The sequence below is a fragment of the Belonocnema kinseyi genome, chromosome 3 (genome assembly GCF_010883055.1).
Source record: "Belonocnema kinseyi isolate 2016_QV_RU_SX_M_011 chromosome 3, B_treatae_v1, whole genome shotgun sequence".
NCBI lineage: Eukaryota > Metazoa > Arthropoda > Insecta > Hymenoptera > Cynipidae > Belonocnema > Belonocnema kinseyi.
The window spans coordinates 132722963-132745680 of record NC_046659.1 but is presented as its reverse complement, the minus strand read 5'-3'; the positions used below and the strand labels follow the sequence as shown (position 1 = coordinate 132745680).

Below are 22718 nucleotides of genomic sequence, written 5' to 3'. Positions count from 1 at the left end.
ATTAGACATCAGAAAAAGAATTTGTTCTCAGAAATATACGCTATGTCAAACTAGGTGTTACATTTTATGATGCGAGTAATTTGAAGAAATCTGTATTATCATCAGGGATGGTTACCACGATTCAGTGCAGATCTCTCTAAAAGCATAATGTGAATAGGTCCGATTGGCAATCGTAAATTCTGTGATTTGATTCCCAGTAAAACTACGAGAGCAGGAATTTTTTTCAGAAAAAAATAGTTTTTTTGAAATAATTCAAAAATACCTGAGAGTCCTCAAGAATGGACTGTTTTTATAAAACTCTAAAAAGTGAATTTTTGACAAAAAAAGTAACTTAATTTTTTGAAACAAATATCTTAAAAAATGTGCTACACAGATACTTCGTGAGTTCACCTGAAAATAATTAACATTTCAGCAAAGGGTTTGGATTGTTTTATTAAGTTCTATTTTTTTTTTGCATTCAGGAAAAAATCACAATTAGTGAAAGATTGCTTAGTTCGAAATATTTATTAGTCTGTGAAATTTGTTACAACAAAATTAAAATTTAATTTTTCTTTATCACAGAGGAAGCTTTTCAATAGTCACATTTTCGAAAATTTTTAAATTTATTTAATCAAACGTTACTCAATTTATTGATCTGTGTTGTAGCGTGTGTGTGTTTGGATGAATGTGTGTGTATGAGAATGTCACACTGTTTTGTAAACACTATAATTTGAAAACGGATGCAAATAAATTGATGAAATTTTTATGAATTATTTTCAACGCCAGTAGATTGAAACTCACCTAATGATTCAACAAAATATATTTACTGATTTTTGTCAGCACGTATTAATATGATAAAAATCGGTTTTTTGCAGTCAAACTTTTTTGATTAACATAATTCAAAGTTGATGCAAAAATTTGACAGATTTCTTGGTTAGAATCAAATCGATTGACCTGTAATATTAATACATTTTATTAAAGAGTAAATAAGTTATCGTGATTTATATTATATTTTTAATCGATTTATATAGTAAAATTTTCTTCATTCTCATAATTTAAAATGTATGCAATAACGAGAAAAATTCTTTGATCCAAAGCAAATCGATAGAACAAATTTTATAAATCACAAAATTTTAATTATACTTTAAAAAGTCTCGTTAAGATAAGAGTTTTGTGGAGGCTCAGCCATTGAGAATAAACTAATTATTAATTAATTATTTGCTTTTAAATTTTATTAACATAAAAATAATTATGAAATAAATGAACAATAAGAAAATATTCAAGTTGAATTAAGTCTAAAGCTAATTTTAATTATTAATTTAAATCAAATAAAGCAGTAAAAAAATAAATTTCTAATTGGAAAATTTATATAAATTAACACTTAACTCGGACAAATTCCATCGCTCAAATAAAATCTAATTATAAAACAAACCATATTAAATACAAAATTGTATTTGGCTAATTTGTCATTAGTCTAAACATTTTTTTGTATTATTTATTAATTTTCTACTTTTGTAGATTTAAATACCAATAAAGTGAAGACACTCGAAATTAAATTCATGGCTAATTTGGAGATGCTATAAAATTGTATAACGGACATGGCAAAACTCTTTTCTTAAAGGAGATAATCACAAAAAAAATAGATTCTGCTGCATGAAAAAGTTTTGCATTTTTAAATTAGACTCGTTTTTCAACTCTTTACTATTACCATAAGGTAGGTGTCTCTCGTACCTATACTTTCGGTAGACACTAAAAAAATGATTTATGAAATAAACTTTTTTAAGTGTCTACAAACAATTTTATTTAACTTCGGGAAATTATGTACTACGTTTTTCGCTTTTCCCAAGTTTTCGGCCAAAATTATTGTGTATTTTGAAAGTAAAGCTGAAAAAAATTGTAACAAACATAACCTCAAAATACAAACACCGAGGGAAGCTTAGACTGTTAAAATTTCTAATTTTTTAAATATCACATTCCCTTAAGAAGCTCATGCTGGGCATTTATTTTTAAACTTCAATATCCGTTCAGAATTGAACCTGTTGACAATTTTGAACAGTAAAGTCTTTATTTGAAATACTTTGCCCCGTTCTATTTTCAACTCTTAAATCCACTTGATATGACATTGTGACTCCAGAAGATCATGTGGGATTCAACCGACTTAAGGAATCTGCAATTTGAACCCTTAGAGCTCTGTCGATCGTCAACGTGATTTTCCTACGTGTCTCCCTCAATCTCGAGGGATTAGGATTGTATGCTGGAATCGAGCAACGGCGAAATTGGCTATGCTACACCATTCCTCGATCCCAAAGCCATCAACGGAACAGAAAAACCTGCTCGAATCATTGAATATTTTCCGGAAAGAAACTGTGATTTTAATTTTATTCCTGATTCGAATAAAAAAATTTTATGTGTGTGTTAAACAAAAAAAGGATGCCATTTTCAGAATACTGGTGCAAATCTGGAATTTAGTGTTAAACAAAGTCTACAGCCTTCAATTATTGACCGATCCAAAAGTTTTTTTCTTTGGAATCAAAGTGCATTGATGTTTCAACAAAAAACGAAGCGATATTTTAACTTTTTTAAAACTTTAAGCCTATTCTTTAATGGCAAATTTTCAAAAAAAAATACATGCTTCTCTGCTCTCAAAATTTAAGTATTTTTTAAATAAACTTCAATTACAATCAGAGTATACAACATTACTTTACAAAATTACATTTTATTTTAAGAAACTAGAAAAAGAAATAAATTATTCAATCTCAATTATTCTACTTAAATTTTATTTCCACGCTAGGCTAAAGTTACGAAATTCCTAACCTCAAAATCAGGTAATTATATTAATGGAAAATTAGAAAGTTAAGTGATTCTATCTAGATATCCCGTGTGTAAATGACCCCGTTTGGCCCTATTACAAGTCGGGAACTAATCGGCGGCTAGTCGGGTTATTAATTTTGACAAAGTACCCAGTCGGGGACTTGTCGGAGACTATTTGGGCTTTTTGTTGTCAAAATTTCAGTCGGGGCCTGGTCGGTGGATGGTCAAGGGCTGGTCGGGCCTTTTTATTCACTAATTTCCGTGCGGGTGATCTTCAGGCTCTGATCGGGAGCTAGTGGGGCTCTGGTCGGGTTAATCTTTTTTTTGTAGTATTTTTTTAAAAATTGCGAATATTTAGGAACATTTATAAATACTTTTGTATAGAATTTTAAGCAAATTCATATTGGAAAAGACACATATTGATGTAGGTTAAAAGTGCCCGCCGGAAGTCATAAGACTCTAAATTTTTATAGATTCTTATTTTTAAATTGATCTGAAAGGTTTTCATTTGTAATTAAAGTCTTATCCTTCATGTAGTTGAAATTGGAAAGAGAAAAAGTTTTTGACAAATCAGTGAAAAGTAGTATACTAGTAGTAAACTGTTCAGAATGGTACAGTTCAGATTTTGCTACGACCTTCTTTTTAGGCTTGCGGTTCTGGACTGGTAGCTTTAGTAATTATATTATCATGACCCCTACTAGTACCCGATAAGGCCCCGACAAGAATAAGTCGGGTCACCTGACTAGCCCCCGACTAGTCTACCGTGACGTTACTGATCAGGGGCTAGTCAGATGACCCGACTTTAAGTGGGGTCAACTGCTCGGGAAACAGACTAGTTCCCCATTTGATTTTCTATACGGGGTATTGGTTGTCTCAGTACATGATTAGCTGTTACCTAACCAATCAATCCTAACATTTAACATTGTGATAATGTCTTATCTGAGTGGTAATTAATAATTTTAATTAAAATTAATTAATTTCTTTGCGCGGGGTTAAATTTTCCGTCACAAAACGTAAGGCAATTAATTTGTTTATTTTATAATTTCATTTGTATTTTCATTATCTTTATACAAAAAATTCACTTCCGGTTAACGAGCATTGCCCACTCTGAGTGAAGTCGGTCGAAATACAAAGTTTTATATCTCTTTTAAAAATGCATGTAATAAAAAAATCTGAAGTGGTTTCGAAGTGTGTGTCAGTACCTTTCAAATGCAATTGGCTTTCTCATTAAAATGAGTTTTTTATAGTAAAAAACAATAATTGTATTTTTTTTTCATTTCTTTTGTTCCCAAAATAACGTATTTAATTTTTGAAAGAACTTGTAGTTTAAAAAAAAAACGAATTGAAATGGATGTGCATTTCTATTTTTTTTTTAAATGAGCCTGGGATGACATTTTTTTATTACGCTGTTTTAATGTTACGACATTTGTTTTAGAAAAAAAAATACTTTTTTCAACGCTAAATATATGAGAATCTTTTGAATATAGAACAAAACTCCAAAGAGAAAAAATGTCTGCTTTTACATTTAAAATAATGTAAACAAAAATAGTATAATTGTTTATTTTATATAAAAAAGTCAATTTTTAACTTTTTTGAGAACGTCAATTGCATTTGAAAGGTATTAACCTAAACTTGCAAACCACTTTGCATTTTTTTAAATATATGATATTTGAGAAAATTACATCCGTTTTTCGGAGAAAAAAATGGAAAGAAAGAATGATTATTTTTCTACGATAAAAAACTCAAGCATCAATTTTTTTGAAAAAGCCATTTGCATTTGAAATTCACTGACTTAAACTTTATAATCATTTTGGGTTTTTTTTTTTAAATACATCAACTTTTGACAGATATATAAAACTTCTTATTTCAATAAATTTCGCTAACGATAGGAAATATCCCAAGAGTGTATATTAAGGTGGTCCAAACATTTTTTTTCAATTTTTATGGGGACACTCCAGAAATTTGTACAATTTAAAAAAAATGCATGCATTTGTTTTTTTTTTGTTTTGAAAAATAAAACGATTTGGTCAGTTTTATTCAGAATCCTCAATATTATTTAAATCGAGTTGAAACTCAACACATCACTTCACAATTGGCCATAGAATACAAATAAAATATCACTTTTCAAATATCAACACCGTAAGTCTGTTTTATAGGGTACCAAAAACACCCCATAAGTGAAAAAATGGGTTTTGCGAGTTTTTGACTCTAATTATAATCTTTTTTGCGGTTTTTTAAAGCAAATTGTTTCTGGAATATAAAAGACTATTTTATACTGGTAATTAAATAATCCCATAAATTATTTAAACAATTTAATATTGTTTTTCGCAATTTTCTCATTGAATTGAGTTATAAAGACGCTACAAAATTGCAGTTGAAACAAAAACACACTTTGAGTCAAATTTTTAATTAAGATAAGTTATGTTATCAATTGGAGTCAAGAAAATTAATTTTTTAAGCAATTTATTATCATTGTTAATAATTTTCTCTTTGCTTAATTGGTAAAATGTTGCGGTTTTTTTCTTAAATTTTCAACTGTTTGTCTATTTTTTCATTATGTGTGACTTAATAATTAACTAAATTTAGCAAAAAGAATTTTTTTTAAAAATTATCATTGTTTGTGACTATTTTAATCTAAATCAATACCTGATAGTTGACGACCCAGAAGTTAGCTATGCATATAGATTTGAAAATTCGACCTTGAATAAAAAATGAAATAATAGACGTAGCCAAAAAATAAAAAGACCGCCGGGATCGCCTGAGCCATACGTCTAGGTGTTTTTTTCACTTTTTTGAAAGTCATTTTTTAAACAATTACGTTGATAATTAACATATATCCTTCATGATGAAAAAAACCAAAAGTGCTAAAGGAAAAGTGAAGATAGTTCTGGATTCTTCTCAGTAATATCTCCAGGAGTTTTTATCATTTTTTTAAAATTAATTATTTAAACAATTATATTGTTTATAATTTTTAAAAATTTATTTAACAATTGTGGTAAACAATTCAGAGCTGTTGAGTGAAAAATAACATACCTTGAACTATCATAAATAAAAAAAAACTTCAAACAATGCAAAAAAGTTAGTTTAAACATTGTGTTTGCCCCCTCTACGCACACAGCTTTACGATATCGCATGGCGCATATGGATTTGATTATTTATCCTTCATTATAAAAAAAACCAAAAGTCCTAAAGAAAAAGTGTAGATAGTTCTGGATTTTTCTCTGCAATATCTCTAGGTGTTTTTTTCATTAAAAAAAAAATAATTATTTAAAAAATTATATTGTTTGAAATTTTTAAAAATTTATTTAACAATTCTGGTAAACAATTCAGAGTTGTAGAGTGAAAAATAACATAACTTGAAGTATCATGAATGAAATAAAAATTTTAACAATGCAAAAAAGTTAGTTTAAAGATCGTTTTTGCCCTCTACGCACACAGCTTTACGATATCCCATAGCGTATATGGGTGCGTAGAGGGGGCAAAAACAATGTTTAAACTAACTTTTTCACATTGTTTAAAATTTTTTTTTCATTAATGATACTTTAAGGTGTGTTATTTTACACTTGAAAACTCTGAATTGTTTACCACAGTTGTTAAATAAATTTTGTTAAATTATGAACAATATCATGATTTAAATAATTAATTTTTTTAATGAAAAAAACGTCTGGAGATATTGCCGAGAAGAATCCAGAACTATCTTCACTTTTTCCTTAGGACTTTTGGTTTTTTTTTCGTAATGAAGGATATATGTTAATTAACAACGCAATTGTTTACAAAATCACTTTTTGAAAAAAGTGAAAAAAACGCCTAGAGATATGGCTCAGACGTTTCCGGCGCTGTTTTTAGTTTTTGGCTACGTCTGTTATTTCATTTTTTATTCAAGGTCGAATTTTCAAATCTATATGCATAGCTAACTTCTGGGTCGTGATATTTGCGGTTTTTCGGCAATTTGTACCTTGCTGTCCTTTTTTGATTTAAGAGAGGTAATAATTAATTAAAGTTAACATAAAAGCTGTTTAAACAATTCAATATTGTTTCTAACTATCTTTTCTTATATAAGTTGTAGAAAGTGGCCGTTTTTTTCTAAAATTGTTAACTTTGCATCGGCTTTTTATTTATAAAGAAATAATAAATCAACCACAACAAAAATGACTTTTCAAATAGTATTGTGGTTTTAAGTAAATTATTTTCGCTCTCTACCACAAAAAAGGAAGAGGTTATTTGAAATGCAGTTTTCTCTAATGTAATAACTAAGCAGGAGAAGCAGAGTTAAAGATTTGATTAAAAAAGAAAATTTTTAGCACTTATCTAAGAAAAGATAGTTATAAACAATATAAAATTCTTTAAACAACTTTTTTGTTAACTTTCATTAATCATTATGTCACTAAGTGAAAAGAACATAAAGGTAAAAATTGCTGAAAAAACAGCAACTATCAGACATTGCTGTAGACGAAGATAGTCATAAACAATAATAGTTTAATTAAACAATAATTTTTGCTATATCTAATTAATTATTAGGTCTCGCCTAATGAAAAATAGAGAAAAAGTTAAAAAGTGCAGAAAAAACCGCAGCATTCTAACAATTAAGCGAATAGAATATTATTAACAATAATAATAAAGTATTTAAACAATTATTTTTGTTAAAATAAATTCATTATTACTTCACTGCTATTGAAAATTGGACAAAAGGCCAGAAATTTCGGAAAAACGGCATCTTTCTAGCATTATTTAAACATAATATTAATAATAATAAATTGTTTAAACAATTGATTATCTTGACTATCATCAATTACTTAACTTATCTCCATTAAAATTTAGACTAAAAGTTAATTTTTTTAAACTGCAATTTTGTAGCGTTCTTCTATGAGAATATTATTAAAAACAATAATAAATTGTTTACACAATCACTCTTGTTAACATTGATGATCTTTTACTTCCCCCTAAATTAAAATTGGACAAGAAGTGAACATTTTTTGAAAAAATCTCGTCTTTCTAACTCGATTCTATAAAAAATACTTTTAAGCTTTTTAGCTTAATGATAATAATAACAATTTTAAGAATAATTTCCTCCTAATAATTAACAACTGTCTCATACAAAGTAATGTATAAAACAATTGAAAATTATGTATAATTTGTTTCACTATGTACAATTTTTTGCTTGGGTCTGTAAAATTTGTTAAGCATAAACAAAATGATGTAAAAATAGAATTTACGAACTTCGTAAATGAAGGTAACTTTTTATTTTGAAATTCTTGTATTATAATCTCATAATGCCATAATGATCAAGTCAGAATGGAAAATCTTCAAGCTGAAGTTTCTGTTTATGGGAGGGAAAAAGAAAAAAAGCTCAGTCAGTATATATTAAGAAAATATGAAAGAGCTAACGAGAAAAAGATTTCTTTTTATTTCATCAAAGCTATTTTTACGAGAAGTTTGAAATCAAAGTTTACAAGGAAATTTAATATGAAAATTTAAATATAGTTGCACAATATTTTCTTTAGAAAAAACATTTCTTTTGAACAATTTTTACTTTGTTTATTAATTTTGTATTTGGTATTACATTCTTTTTTATATTTATCGAAAATTGTGCTGAAAAATGTTGTCTTTAATTTAAAGTTATATGCAAAAGTTGAAAAATATGATAAATTATATTTCTTATTGCTATTGACAAGTAAATAATAAAATTTGCAGCTCAAGCGGGATAATAGTAATATAATAATGAGAAATTCAAAAAAGATGTCAAAGAATTAAAAAATATTACAAAATTACAAAAAAAAACTTGCCTTTATTTTATTTCAAAATTTTTTTTTATTGTTTTGACATCTTTTTTAATTTGCTTTGCAAGATAATTGTTGTAAAGAAAAATCATATCACATTTGTTTAAAAATATTCAGAAAACTCGTCAACCTATTGAAAATTTTCTTAATTAACTCGAGATATTTCGAATTTTTTACAATTTTCTTTTGAAAATTAATTTTTAAGAAATCATTAAAATAAATCAAGGAATGTGAAAAAAATGTATTTTTGGGGAACCTTTTTAAATCCAAAAAATACATTGGAATTTTTTCTCGAAATCCCATTATCAAAAATTTACATTTTTTTTTGACATTTTTGTAAATTCTTAAGTTTTAAATCATTCACGAATATTTTCAAAACTCATTAAACATAAAATATCTATCCTAAAATATCTAACCTACGAAAGTTCAATTTCTTGAAGACTTTCAAAATTCTTAAAAAGCTAAACATTTTTTTAACTCTTCGAAAATCTATTCTTTCAGGGATTTTTTTTCTTCAGTATGAGCGATTTAAAAAAAATGTTAATCAATGTAAATTGTTGAATACGTGAAAATAAAGTGTTTAAGTTTTTAGAAAAGTTCGTAGATAATAAAAAATTTTTAATTAATTTCTAAAATTTTTTAATGAAATGTAGAAGATTCTGAGGTGAAATTATTGAATTCAAGAATAAAAAATTTTAAATATAATTTTAGAGAATTAAAAAAAAAAACAGAATCTTCGTTTTTTTTAAGATTTCGGAATTACATTTTTAGGCTTGTTAAGAATGTTTAAAGGTTGAAAAATAATACAAAACATTTCTTAAAATTCCAGAAATAATTGAAAACATTTTTCATCCTTAAAAACTTATTTCCAGATAATATTTAAATTTTATTTATAAATTTTGTATAGATTAAAAATGTAAAATTTTTACGACATAAAACAAATTTGAAGCTTCTCTAGATCCCCACATAAAATGTATTAAAGAAATCTTTCGGGCGATTTTAAGGAAACTCATTTATTTGGAAGTTTATGAAACTAGAAGATATTTTTCAAATTTGAAAACTTTATTCTTATTTTTTTTCAAATTTCCGAAAAATTTAATTCGATCGAAAATATTTCTAGGAATTTTAAAAGTTTCGAAAAGTATAATAGTATTTTTAAACTGGAGAATGTTTCAGAGGATTTATTAACTATTTTGAATTTTCTATGCAACTTCTAAAATTCCTGGCCAGTATTGAAATTCAGTTAAATTTACATTTAGCATTCTTTCATGGAATGGAAAATATCAGAAATGAAATTTTTATCTTGAATTTATATTTTCAAAAACTTGGATCAAATCAACAGTTGTCAGAAATTGTTTTTTTTCTATAAAAAATTGCGGTGACGATAACGATAACGATCATTATTTCCTTTAAACATTAAGTTTCCTATCAACTGATTTTAATATTAAATTTTCTTTAATAAATATAAATTATTTTTTATTCTTCCTTTCCGGTTCAATCCCAGATTTAGGCAAATTTTTTCTTCTTTCTCTAAATACTTTATCAGTAATAGACACTATTCAAAATTATTTTAACAACCAAAATTAATTATTTCTCTGGTCAACAAAGTAACATCACGTGCTCAAAATTTATAATTAATATGCTACTATTATTAATCTTAAAATTTAATAAAAATATATTTAAGTTTCTTTTATAAATATAAATTTTTTATCTCGTTTTTTTGTCCCTGATGTTGATATATTTGAAGCACTTGTGATACTGTCAACGAGTCATAAAGAAAATTCGTGGCGATTACAGTATCGACTAAATGTCATTATATTCCATTAATTTTCTCGAACGAACCTGTGGCTTTCGTTCCGAGCACTTAGACGTTCGTAGGGAATTGATATACGAGCCAGGTGGTCGCCTAGTAATACTTTTTACCATGAAGGAAAAATGAGAGGTCGAGTATTGCCTTCCCACAAAATATTCTGGCTTTTTATTTTCTCTTCAGGCATATTTAGTTTGATTTTAAATTTCTCTTCAACTATATTTTATAGTTGACGTATATTAAAGTTTCAAAAAATTCTAAAAATGTATTAAAAACTCCAACTAATTTTAAGTTAATTGCAAGTTTAAAATGTATCTATTCGAAAATATGCCCCAACAGATAATCAAAATGTGGCACATTATTTTGTTTTCATCATAAAAACAAATAACTATTTTGTAATATTTATTTTTTATATTATTCTTGATATTTTTTTTGGTTTTTAATTGTCTCTTCCGGAATATTTTGGTCGAATTTTAACTTCTCTTCCGGCATATTTTAGCTCATCTTAAATTTCTCTTTCAACATATATTAACGTCAACGTATAATTGAATTCTAAAGAATTCTAAAGAATTTATTTTGAATTCGAATGCACAAGGTTAATTCTAGAAAGCTTGAGAAAAAATTCCAGGAATGATGATGAAAATCCGGCATATTTAAAATAGATTTGAAATTTATCTTCCGGCGCATTTAATCGTCGACGTATATTTAAATTCCAGAGAATTCTAAAGAATCTAATAAAAATTCCAAAGAATTCAAGGTGGATACCAAGTTTAAAATGTATCTTTTTGAAAATATGCCAGAACGGATAAAAAAAAGAGGAATAATATTTTATTATAAACAAGAAAATGATAATCATTTTGGAATTTCTATGTTTTATATTATTATTATTATTATTATTATTATTATTTAGCCGGTTTTTCATTTTCTCTTACGGAATATTTTGCTCAATTTTAAATTTCTCTTCCGGCATAGTTTGGCCGATGATAATTTCTCTTTCGGAATGTTTTGGCCTATTTTTAATTTATCTTCCAGCATATTTTATCGGAAAAGTAAATTTATATTCCAGAGAATTCTAAAGAACTTATTAAGAATTCCATATAATTCAAGGTTAATTATAACAATTGTTAAATTTATCTCTAGGAAAATATGCCAGAAGAGAAAATTAAAATGCGGATTATTATTTTGTTTCAAACAACGATACGGATAATTCCTTTGTTATTTTTACTTTTTATATTATTATCTTGCCAGATTTTAATTTTCCCTTCCGGCATATTTTAGACGATTTTCAATTTACCTTCGCTCACATTCTTTTATCAACATATGAAGGAGAGTTTATATTACGTGACATACTCCATTTATTGGTTCAAAATTTATACTTTAAATTGAAAATTTATCTTTTATTACTTGAAACACACTTAATAAGAAGAAAATTCCTCTTTTTGGTAGAAAATTAAACTTACTGTTTGATAGTTCATCTTTTTCAGTTTAAAATTTCTGTAATTTTTTACAATTCATATTTTTGGTAAAAAAAATTACTCTTTCTAATGAAAAAATTACCCTTATGGTGGAAAATTCAACTAACTAGTTTGAAATTAAATTTTCCTGGTTAAAATTAATTTTTTTTGGTAAAGATTGATGATTTTTTTTGTAAATTTATTTATTTTGCTGATAATGTAACTGTTTCGTTGAAAATTACTTTTTTTTGGTTGAAAATTAATTTCTCTTAGCAAAAATTTAACTATTTAAATTTGTTGTTAACAATTTATAGTTAATGTTTTAAAATCAAAAATCAATCTTTTTTTTAATCGAAGTGTCTTTTTAGAATTGTTCTCTTAGCTAGAAAATTAATATTTTTTTGGTTGATGACATAAATTTTTTTTAGAAAATCCGTCTGTTTCGTTTGAAAATGCAACAATTTGTAGAAAAGCCCATTACTTTAATGCAAATTTAACTATTATGTTGAACTTTTTTTCAACTTAATTCTTTTATCTGAAAATGTAGCTATTCCATTTTTCAGTAGAAAATTTTTCGTCGTAAGTTGAAAATGCAACTACGAGGTAAAAAGTTCATGTATCTCGTTAAAAGTTCATATATTTAATAAAAAAATAATTCTGATTTGTTAACAAAATTTTTTTTCGGTTTAGCTTCAAAATAATATTTTTATCATTTAGATAAAAGTTTAGAAGTGAACTGTTTTCTAAAACATTGAAATTTTTGAATTGAAAACTTAACTATTCTTTCAAAAAATTCATTATTTAAGTAGAAATCTATTTGGTTGAGTATCCAACTATTTTCTTTAAAATTCGTCTTCCTATTTTTTAACTAAATAGTTTATTTTTGTAAACAAATTCTTGCATTTTTTAACAAAAGAGAGGAATTTTTAACCTGAAAAAATAATGCTATGTTGATTATTTTAGCAAAAAGATAAGTTTTTAACGAAACATGTAATAGTTGTTATTTTAATTCAAAGAGATTTTTGTTTTGAATTAAAAACGGTTGAATTAATTTGAAAAGACAAATCTTTAATGAAATATTTAAGTCGTGGCTTTGAAGGATTTAAGCTTTAATCATATTTTAAGGATTTCGAAGTATTTCAAAAGATTTCAAAATTATCAAAAAAGAATCTGAACGATTTTTAGGCAATGTTTATTAATTTGGCTAAATTTTTAAAAAGTTTAAGGATAAATTCAAATCATTTAAAAATATACTTGGAAGTTTCTTTAGAAAATTACAAAAATAATATCAACTTTAAAAGATAAAAAAATACGTAATAAAACTTCTATTTTTGAAAAATTAGAAATAAAATTTTAAAGTTTTTTCAAAATTTCGAAATGCTTTAAAATAATAGAAAAATTACAAGATTTCTAGTAATATTTAGAGTGATTCTTTATTTTCAATAGTTATATTAATTGAATATTTCGAAAGCTGTTTAACCTTACAAAAATTGTGAAAAACAAATCCTAAAGATTTTAAGACAATTTTAGGAATAATTCCAGTTAGTTTAAGGGCATGTGACACAGCTAAATACCTATATTACCGACCAGAGTTTTTCAGTTCACTGAATGTTTTTTTTTTAATTTAATAACTTTTTTTGTAAATAAAATATCGAGCTGAAACTTTGGGGAATGTATTAGAGTACAATAAAGTACGTTTAGGTACTGCATTTTGATAGGAACTTCACTGAAAATTATTTCATCTTTTTTCTGAATCTCAACATTTTTTGAACGTTCGAACTTTTTTTATACATAAAATATCGGTCTCAAACTTTGAAAAATGCAAGAGCCGAAAGAAAACTACGTTTAAGTACAAAGCTTAATAATAAAAGATGTAAAAAAATATATTTCAACAATCAACTCCAATGGCATCAGCCGGTAACGTTGTACACGAAAGTACGAATCCTCTAGAGCCTCGTCTAGTGACCGCCAGGTTTCGTATTTTCGTGTACAACGTTACCAGCTGATGCCGTTGGGATTGATTGTTGAAATATATTTTCTTACATCTTTTATTATTAAGCTTTGTACTTAAACGTAGTTTTCTTTCCGCTCTTGCATCTTTCAAAGTTTGAGACCGATATTTTATGTATAAAAAAAGTTCGAACGTTCAAAAAATTTTGAGGTTCAGAAAAAAGATGAAATAATTTTCAGTGAAGTTCCTACCAAAATGCAGTACCTAAACGTACTTTATTGTACTCTAATACATTTCCCAAAGTTTCAGCTCGATATTTTATTTATAAAAAAAAGTTCTTAGGTTCAAAAAAACATTCAGTTAACTGAAAAACTGTGGTCGCTAATATAGGTACTTAGCTGTGACACTCAAATCAACTGACCAAGCCAGTCCTAAGATCGAAATTTGTTCCCATATTTAAAAATAAAAGTTAAAAAAAGCGGAGAAATTTTGAGCAAGTATTAATTAACGTAAAAGGAAGGTGTATATTCTTGCGTGGAGTTGGGAAAGAAAATTTTTTTTAAAAGAATAGTCAGTGTTGGTAAATATGTTCTACTTTATCGGTAACACCTGCTGCGTCGGTAACTGTATTTTTTTAAATTCAGTTCGCCGTTTGGATTTAGAACTTTTTTCATGCACAATTCCATTCAAAGTGAACATAACCTACAATCATAACTGCATTTTGGATAATTTGGCGGTATATTCAAATTTTGATATATCAAAATACAAAACTTTAATGTTTTACTACCTCACCTATGCGTTTTTAAAAATTATAATTATATTTATATAAGTTAATAACAAATATGAAACTCTCTGAATATTGTAAATAATAAAAATATTGTTTTATTATTTATTATATGAACGAAATAATAGAAGTGCACACAGTATTCATGCGTTAAGCACGGAAAATCGTGGCAACCTTTTTTGGATAATTGAGGAGATAAAAAGGTAAAAATTTTCACTCATAATATTTTCTCGAATGACAAGCCATTATTTATTCACAACCTTATAAACAATATATTTGCTAGACATTTACGCTCTCCTGCAAACCACAATTTTCGAGTTATTCACGATAACTTTTTTTCATAAATAGATCGAGAAATCCGAAATTTTTGGCAAACTGTTTTATTTTCTTTATTTCAAATTTCATGGATGATCAGAAATATGGAATTTATTGAATAAAGGTTGTCACGTAGGGCGGTACCATCATGCACTCGTAAATTTTTTTCTTCGAATATTCATGCATACCGCTTCTAAATTTGTTCGAATTTACAAAAAGTAAATGAATTTTTTTCCAAGCTGCAAAAATTATTATTTACATGTATCGCAAGCCCCATAAAGTTTAAATAGTATATCTCAGAAAGAGACGTTTTTGTAATTTTTGGACAGAATAGTCAATGTTAGGAATATTGGGTAGTCTCGTCATTTCTCTTTCCAAATAGCCATGAAATAAAAATTAAACATTATTTCTTTAATTTCATCCCCGTATGCCTATTTTGTAGGGTCTCGAAAAGTCACTCTAAGTGAAAAATGGTGTTTCTCGATTTATTTCAGTAATTCTTTTTGTTTCTAATTTATATATAAGATACTACTTTCTACCAATAAGCAAATGTTAAAATAAATTGTTGAAACTATTTGTTATTGTTATTAGCAATTTTCTCTTAGAATAGAGTCACAAAGTCTCGTTTTCTCTGAATTTTGTAACTTTTCAGTTAGAGCAAAGAAATAATAAATTGAACTTAACAGAAATAAATTTTCAAAACATTAATTTATTTTTCATAATAATATTATCTTATAACAATGCTAGAAAGTCGCATTTTTTGTGACATTTTTTCAATAAGAGTGAGGTAATAATCACCATATTGTCGACATTTCTCTTAAACTTAGTTAATAATAATTGTCCTTTAGCACATATGATTATGTGGACAAATTATTATTGTTTATAACTATGTTCTCCTACACTAATGCTACACATTTGTGGTTTTTAAATAATTTTAAAACTTTTCAGCCAATTTTTATACAGGTACCTAATAATTAATGCAAGCTAACAAACCTTGTTGATTAAACAATTTACTGTTGTTTATAGTTAGTTTATCTTACAGAAAAATCGAGAGTTTCTAGCAATCATTCAAGAGAAGATAGTTACAAATAATAGTTTAAAACGTTATGTTTATTAACTCGCATTAATCATTACACTACCATGTAAGCAGTGAACAAAAAGATAGACATTTCAGAAAAAGCTGTATTTATCTTGAAAATTCTAACTTTGATTTGGGGGTTTCGTTATACAAAAAAATGATAAATAAACGTTAGAGAGCAACATTTTTTAAAGAATTTTTTTCTTTTCTGTGAATATTTTCATTAAATAAAAAAGATATTTGAAACATTCTTCACATTCACTGTATGATGCTTATCAGCATTACTCTAAGAGGAAATAGTTATAAAAAATACTAAATTGTTCAAACAATTTTGTTTCTGCACTTGCATCAATTAGTACTTGACTTCAATTAGAAAGTGGATTAATTAAAAAGCGTTTCAAAAAAATTGCAATGGTTTGAACCATTATTTTTGTTAAATTAAAATTGTTATGGCCTCGCTCCAATTGAAAATTTGTAAAAATTTGGAATAAGCTGCGAAATTCTAACACTATTCTGAGACATTTCAAAAGACAGTAAATGAAAATAAATTGACTGTAAACTGAAATGTTCAGTTTTAAATCAAATTCACGTAATATTGACAATTCTGGATAAAATTAAAAAAACTTATTTTTTTCCGAAATACTTGTTAAACTTCATGAGAGTTACGGAACCTAAAAATATAATTAAAAAAAAATTTATTTATTATTTTGTACATTTGAATAACTTTGGAGAGCAGTGTTTTCTTTTTTCAATACGCTGAGTTTAAAAATGTTTCTTTTGCTCTCCTTTATGTGACCCCTGAAATAAGTCACACACATGCAAAGTGTGATTGACATAATTTTTTTTATAAGCATGCTGAAGATTTCATACTTGCAAAGAAAGTCTTCAGTTTTCAATATACTTTTCTGTTCCAGAATTGAAATTCCGGATGCAGAAAGAAAATATATAATAATTTCGAAGGTGCCCTTGAATATTAAACTCAAGAAACAAGATACTTCAAACAAATTTTATATATCTTTCTATCTGGAATCTCAATTATTTATTGACAGATTTGAAATGATTTTTTATTTATTGTGCACTGACACACACACACATGCAGTATCAGTATTGTGTATTTTGCAACAGACCAGGAATCAGTATCAGTATTTGTCTTGCCATCAGACGCTAGAAATATATCTTTATGCAACAAATTGAGTCGGTAGACTTAATAGTTTTTTGCTATTCGTAGTAATAATAGTCATTTTCAGGAAAAGTGACTGAATCTTCATTTTTTTGCAAAGCAATGCTATAATGAGTATTTTGATCACGCCTCTCAGTATTTTATCTTGCATTATACGTTACATTTGTCTCAGGGTTTTTAATAGTTTTTTGAGCCTTAGACACCTGAAATATAGTACATCTCCATGCAGAGAATGAAGTAGGACAATATTTATTTTAAATTGAACAAGAAGCTCGAGAAGTATGCCAGGACGGAAAAGTATAGCGACAAATAGTTAATCAAAAGCGTGTCAGCAGAGTGAATGGCGCCTGAAACAAAAGACCTTGGATACTAAGGTAAATGTCCCATTTTTGGCGAGTGACTCAGTTTGTGCGAATGCTCACATACTGTAGGTAAATCCGTGGTAATCTTAAAGTGTACGACACTAGTAATAGTTTAGTCACATTCTAGAATCGATTTAAGATATTTTTGATATAGGATTTATAGTCATTTTATCACGTATTCGTGTTCTTTAAACGTTTTATAGTAACGCGTGTCGCCATCTGTGATAGATCGAGCATAACATTATTCTCGGCTTGTTAGTTCGCAAGTTGACAGGCTACGTAGTTTGTCGCGTGGAGAATAGACATAAGGAGACCAAACTAGTGGAACTGAAAATGAGAACTTTTCTGTTGATAGAAGTACGCACACGCGCATGTACAAAATCACACATACGTATAGTTCAAAACTTCCCGAGCGCGGCGTGCCGACCGTACTTGAAACGCGAGTGAAATGTAAATAAATAATGATTGAACAATTAATAGTTTGTGAATTAAGGCCAGGATGTTAAAATTAAAAATCGCTGTATAAAAGAGAAAATTTCCAATAAGTGTGGTTTCAAGTGTATACAAGACTTTCAGACAAGTGTAAGTTGTACGTTTATTGTTTTTGTATTCATCTAATTTTTTTTGTAAATCTTGCACTACAAAAATAAGGAAAAATTATTGTTGTGAGTTAAAAATACCATTATGTAGAGTTGATTAAATAGTGAATTAAAATTTTATACTGTTAGTTACAGTGGAGATGGCTATATCCACCGAATTCACTTATAATCTTCTAAGGAAGAATTTACGTTTGATAAATTTGCCCTCTGACCGTGAATGGGGATGGTTAATGAATGACAAGTTTTCCCACATTGCATTTTGGAACATAGAGGATGGTATTACGAAAAGAAAAATAATTATTCAAGATAATTTAAATGTGGAAGTTTATCTGTGGGAAGAAGCGTGTAATTGGTTGCAAGTACAGAAACCAAATAATATAGAAGATGCTTCAAATATTGTTTTTAACTTAAATCAGATTAAACTATGTATCTAAATGCAAGAGAATGCACTATAAGGTGTGCAGAAAATTACGTATTCAGACATATAATTCATTGATATGATTTATGTATGTCTTATTCTTTAGGTTACGTCTGAGAGATTTGGGTCCTTTTTAAGGTCCTTTAATGGTCGTTTTAAGAGTGGTGCAACGGTAATATAATGTTCCTTTTGTATTCGTCACGTACCGGGCAGACAGAGTTATTGACAGTAGGTGGCCGTTGCTAATCCGACTCTCCCTCTTTAAATTTCTTCTTCAAACTATTGACACTTTTTTTCTAATTGATGAATTTTCTCATTATAATTATTTATAATTATAATTTATATACTAATATACAATTTTCTAGTTGAATTAAAAAATATTGTATTTTTTGGCGTATCTCATTCCATTTACGAGAAACTTTATATTAATTCCAATTTTAAACATTTAAAAAGGAAAGTTAGATATCTGAAAACATCCAAACCCGTAGATTTCGAATTATTATGTTATAGAGGTAGTTAGAAAGTTCGGCAAGACCCCTTAAACTACCCCTACTATACCCACACCTAAAAGGTTAAAAATGAAAAGTTTGATTGTCGATGTTTGAATATATGAAAACGTACTTTATGGTCTTCTGATACTTTTTCCAAAGTTTTAGTCTAATATTTTATATACAAAAAAAGTTCTTAGGTTCATAAAAAAATCCATTGAACGGATAAAATGAGGTCGGTAATATAGGTATTTAACTGTGCCACATGCCTTAGAAATTTTGGAAGTTTTAAAGAGAACGAAAATTGTTTGAAACTTTCAACGATTTTTAAACATTTATGGACCAAAATCGAAAAATACGAGTTTTCACTTAGAGCTGAACTTTAAATATTATTGGTTAGAAAACTTTTAAAAACTGGACCGGGGATATCAGAAAAAAGTTAGGGAATTCTGAAATTCTAAATTTTCTCTCAGGGGACCGAAATTTTTTGGTGTGTTTTTTGTGTTTATTTGTGTTAAAAGACGCAGCTTTATTGTTGAATATTGACCTAATTAGGAAACAAATTAATATCCTGTTATGAACAATACAACTCGGGGAACATTTTTTGGAAATGTTTGAATATGATTTAAAATTTAAAAAGGTATTACGATATTTTATTTTAGTGAACTAGTTTAAGAAATCAGTTGAAGACGATTTTATAATGTTTGTACTGATTTTTTTAATTTCGGAAAAGAATGTAGAAGACTTTGAAGCAAAAATTTTTTATTCTGGTACATTTAATTATTTTATAAACAATTCGAAAAGCTTAAGAGTTATTTAGAAATTTTAAATTATAATCTTCTTGTATTGAAGTATCAACCATTCCATTGTTTGTTAGGGATTCATCTTTATGGTCGGATTGAATTATTTTGATAAAAATTTGTCTTTTAGTATGAATTCAATCGTCTTTTAAATTGAAACAAAAATATTCTAAGATTAAAATATCAACTTTTGCACGTTTTGTTGAAAATTCATCTTTTTTGGTTTAAAAATCAATATATTATCATTTTCTTAGGTTTGGAATTCCTTCTTTTAGATAGACAATCCAATAATTTGTTTACGAAATTAAACCATTAAGTTAAAAAATAACTTTGCGTATAAAATTCGTATTTTTGGTAACAAATTAAACGATTTTATAAAAAAATAAATCCTTTTAACAAATATTTAATATTTCTTTACGTGAGAATACAACTGTTTTAAAATTAATGTTTATTCTCTAAACAGAAAACACCTTTTTTATCCTTTTGTTAAAAAATGGTTAAAAAATCCCAACGATTTTTGTACAATTTTATAAATAATTTATAGTCAGATTGAAAAATAAAAACATTTGTAATGTATTTTTTAATTTTTTTCCAACCGCAAATTAGTCCTAAATGTCTTAAAGAATCAAATAAAAATTTACAAAAAAACTGTGCGTTTTTTGGCCAAATTTGGAAAATGCGTGTTTTCACCTGAAACTGAAATTTAAATATTATTGGTCAGGAAAAAAAAGACTGGTCAGGTTCACGCGAGGCTTTCCTAACTCCGCAATATTTCTTACTTAAAGATTGAATTATATAATAATGTGATCACGCCTTTCAAATAAATACGAGTTATTTTTTCCACTGCTTGAAAACTCGTGTAATTAAAATTCACCCCTAAATTATATATATATAATAATGTCATAAATTTAAAGTATCTTGCTAATGCGAGTGACGTAAGAACAGAGGTATAAATTACGAATATTCTAGAACAGATAAGATAGCAACTGAAATATATCTTTACAAATTTGAAAGAACATCCATTAGTTACTTTCGTATTAAAATCTTCCATGAGAGTGTCTTCTACGTTTCCAGAAAATGAGACTCGCAATTGGTGTTATCTCTTTTCTCTTAGGGATTTTCACTGATCCTGTCGGTAAATACAATAAAATCTATAATTTTCTATGAATTATTGATTCATTGATTTTTCTACCTAATTAACCTAATTAATTTTTCTTTTCTAAACTATAAACTGCGATTGATTATTAAATAAAATAGTTACTAGAATACTCTAACTCCAAATATACGAGCGTCCTGACTCCAAAGGAGCAGCAGAATTCTCTCCCCTCTCCAACTGCCCAATTTAAGAGTTAGGCTCGGGCGAATGCGCGCTGCCTTGATTTCGGTGTGCGCGTGCACACGAGTGAATTTGAGTCCCTTTCACGGACGTATCTCTGGAGTCCTTATTCCCGAAATTCTCGTATCTTTGGAGTGCAACTGTATTTGACCTCCCTCTACACTTTTTTTTGCAGACTTAATTGGGAGTTCAGGAGAAGTACCAGTTCCTCCTCGTCATATTCTACTTGAAGTTTATTTTTGTGAAGTTCGTCCAGATACTGTAACTAGACTCGGAGGCCATGTCAAAGCAGTATTAGATGAAAACCGTCAGTACATAATTGGAGTAAAACAATTTAGACGACTTTGCCCATTATTGATTCAACCAGAACCAATGGAATTTAAACATGTTAAAGTACGCCTAGATGGAGGCCCAGTTGCCAATGTTACTGAAGAAATACCGGAAGGTGATCCTCTGAAGAACAAGTTCTGGAAGAAACCTAAACAATTACCCTTGATCAATGCCGAGATACCAATTCTTTAAAATTCTTGTATAAATGCTCACAATTTCTATCATGAAATAAAATCCTACACAAGAAAATATAGTTTTGTTTAAAAAAATTCCGTCCTGTTATATAGCTTACAATAAGCTGAGAATCTAATTTTAGGACAAACATAGGCTTCACTCTAGCTTTTGTTTAAAAGTCTAATTTTTAAGCTTAAATATATTAGCCTGCAAAAAAAGTGCAACCATTCTTCTGTATGGTAAATTGAAAGTTAAATAAATAAACAAATATTTGTCTAATTTGAAAATAACAAAATTTATTTCTGCTAAACTGAAGTTCTGCAAATCGATAATAATCGATCCTTGATCGAGATTTATCAACATTTTCAAACAAACATTCATAGCTTCAAAACTCATACATTTTTATAAACCATAATAAGTAAATAAGTTTGTTGTTCAATCCGATGAATAATTTAATTTCAAACGGTTTTAGAGATCGCAATTTAGTTCCAAGGAGTAAATAATGTCATAATGTGCTCAGCTGTTGAAATTATATGACAGATAATTTATGTCGAAATTCGAATCACGTTGATCATAAATACAGATATCAAAACGCTACATCATTTTAATCTATTTATCGTATCAACTTGATACGTGGTAGTTTTGTGTGTGTACTATCAAAAAGTATTATAATAAGCTTTTAGTTACATTTTATATTAAAATTAATTAAACATGCTTATAGCTGTATTTTAATCGTTATCTCAAATGTAATTTTAAAATCTTTGTATTTAATTACTCTGTTTTCTTGACGAAAGAGATTTTTTCGTAATGGAAAGATACATAGTCATTTTATAAAAGACATACACGTGAATATTCAAAATAGCTCTTGCTTAAAAAAAAGAATCTAATGCAGAGGATAGGGGAGCTAGGCTAACACTTCTTTTTTTAACTCGTTTTTTAATTGAAAAAGAATTTTATTTCAGATTGCTTAAAAACGTTTTGAGAACCCCTGATTCCGAAATTCAAGTTTTTTCCTTGGCATCTGTTTGTCTGTCAGTCCGGCTGTAAAGTAGGGCAAAAGAAGCGTCCGTGG

General features: G+C 27.4%; 1 protein-coding gene across 3 annotated transcripts in view; it reads left to right on the top strand.

Annotated features, from left to right (window-relative positions):
- Positions 1-21664, top strand: part of LOC117169316 — a 128843-nt gene extending 107179 nt beyond the window's left edge. The window contains exons 1-2 of one of the 3 annotated variants that reach the window (XR_004466649.1): positions 17826-18083; positions 21318-21664. Coding sequence is in view for 2 of the 3 variants with exons in the window: in XM_033355637.1 (XP_033211528.1) it covers positions 20884-20941; positions 21318-21664 (405 nt within the window). In the remaining variant the exon portion in view is untranslated. Of the gene's footprint in view, positions 1-17825; positions 18084-20826; positions 20942-21317 lie in introns of those variants that run through there. The other 2 variants (XM_033355637.1, XM_033355638.1) reach the window with 2 other exon arrangements.
- The last annotated feature ends 1054 nt before the right edge of the window (positions 21665-22718 follow it).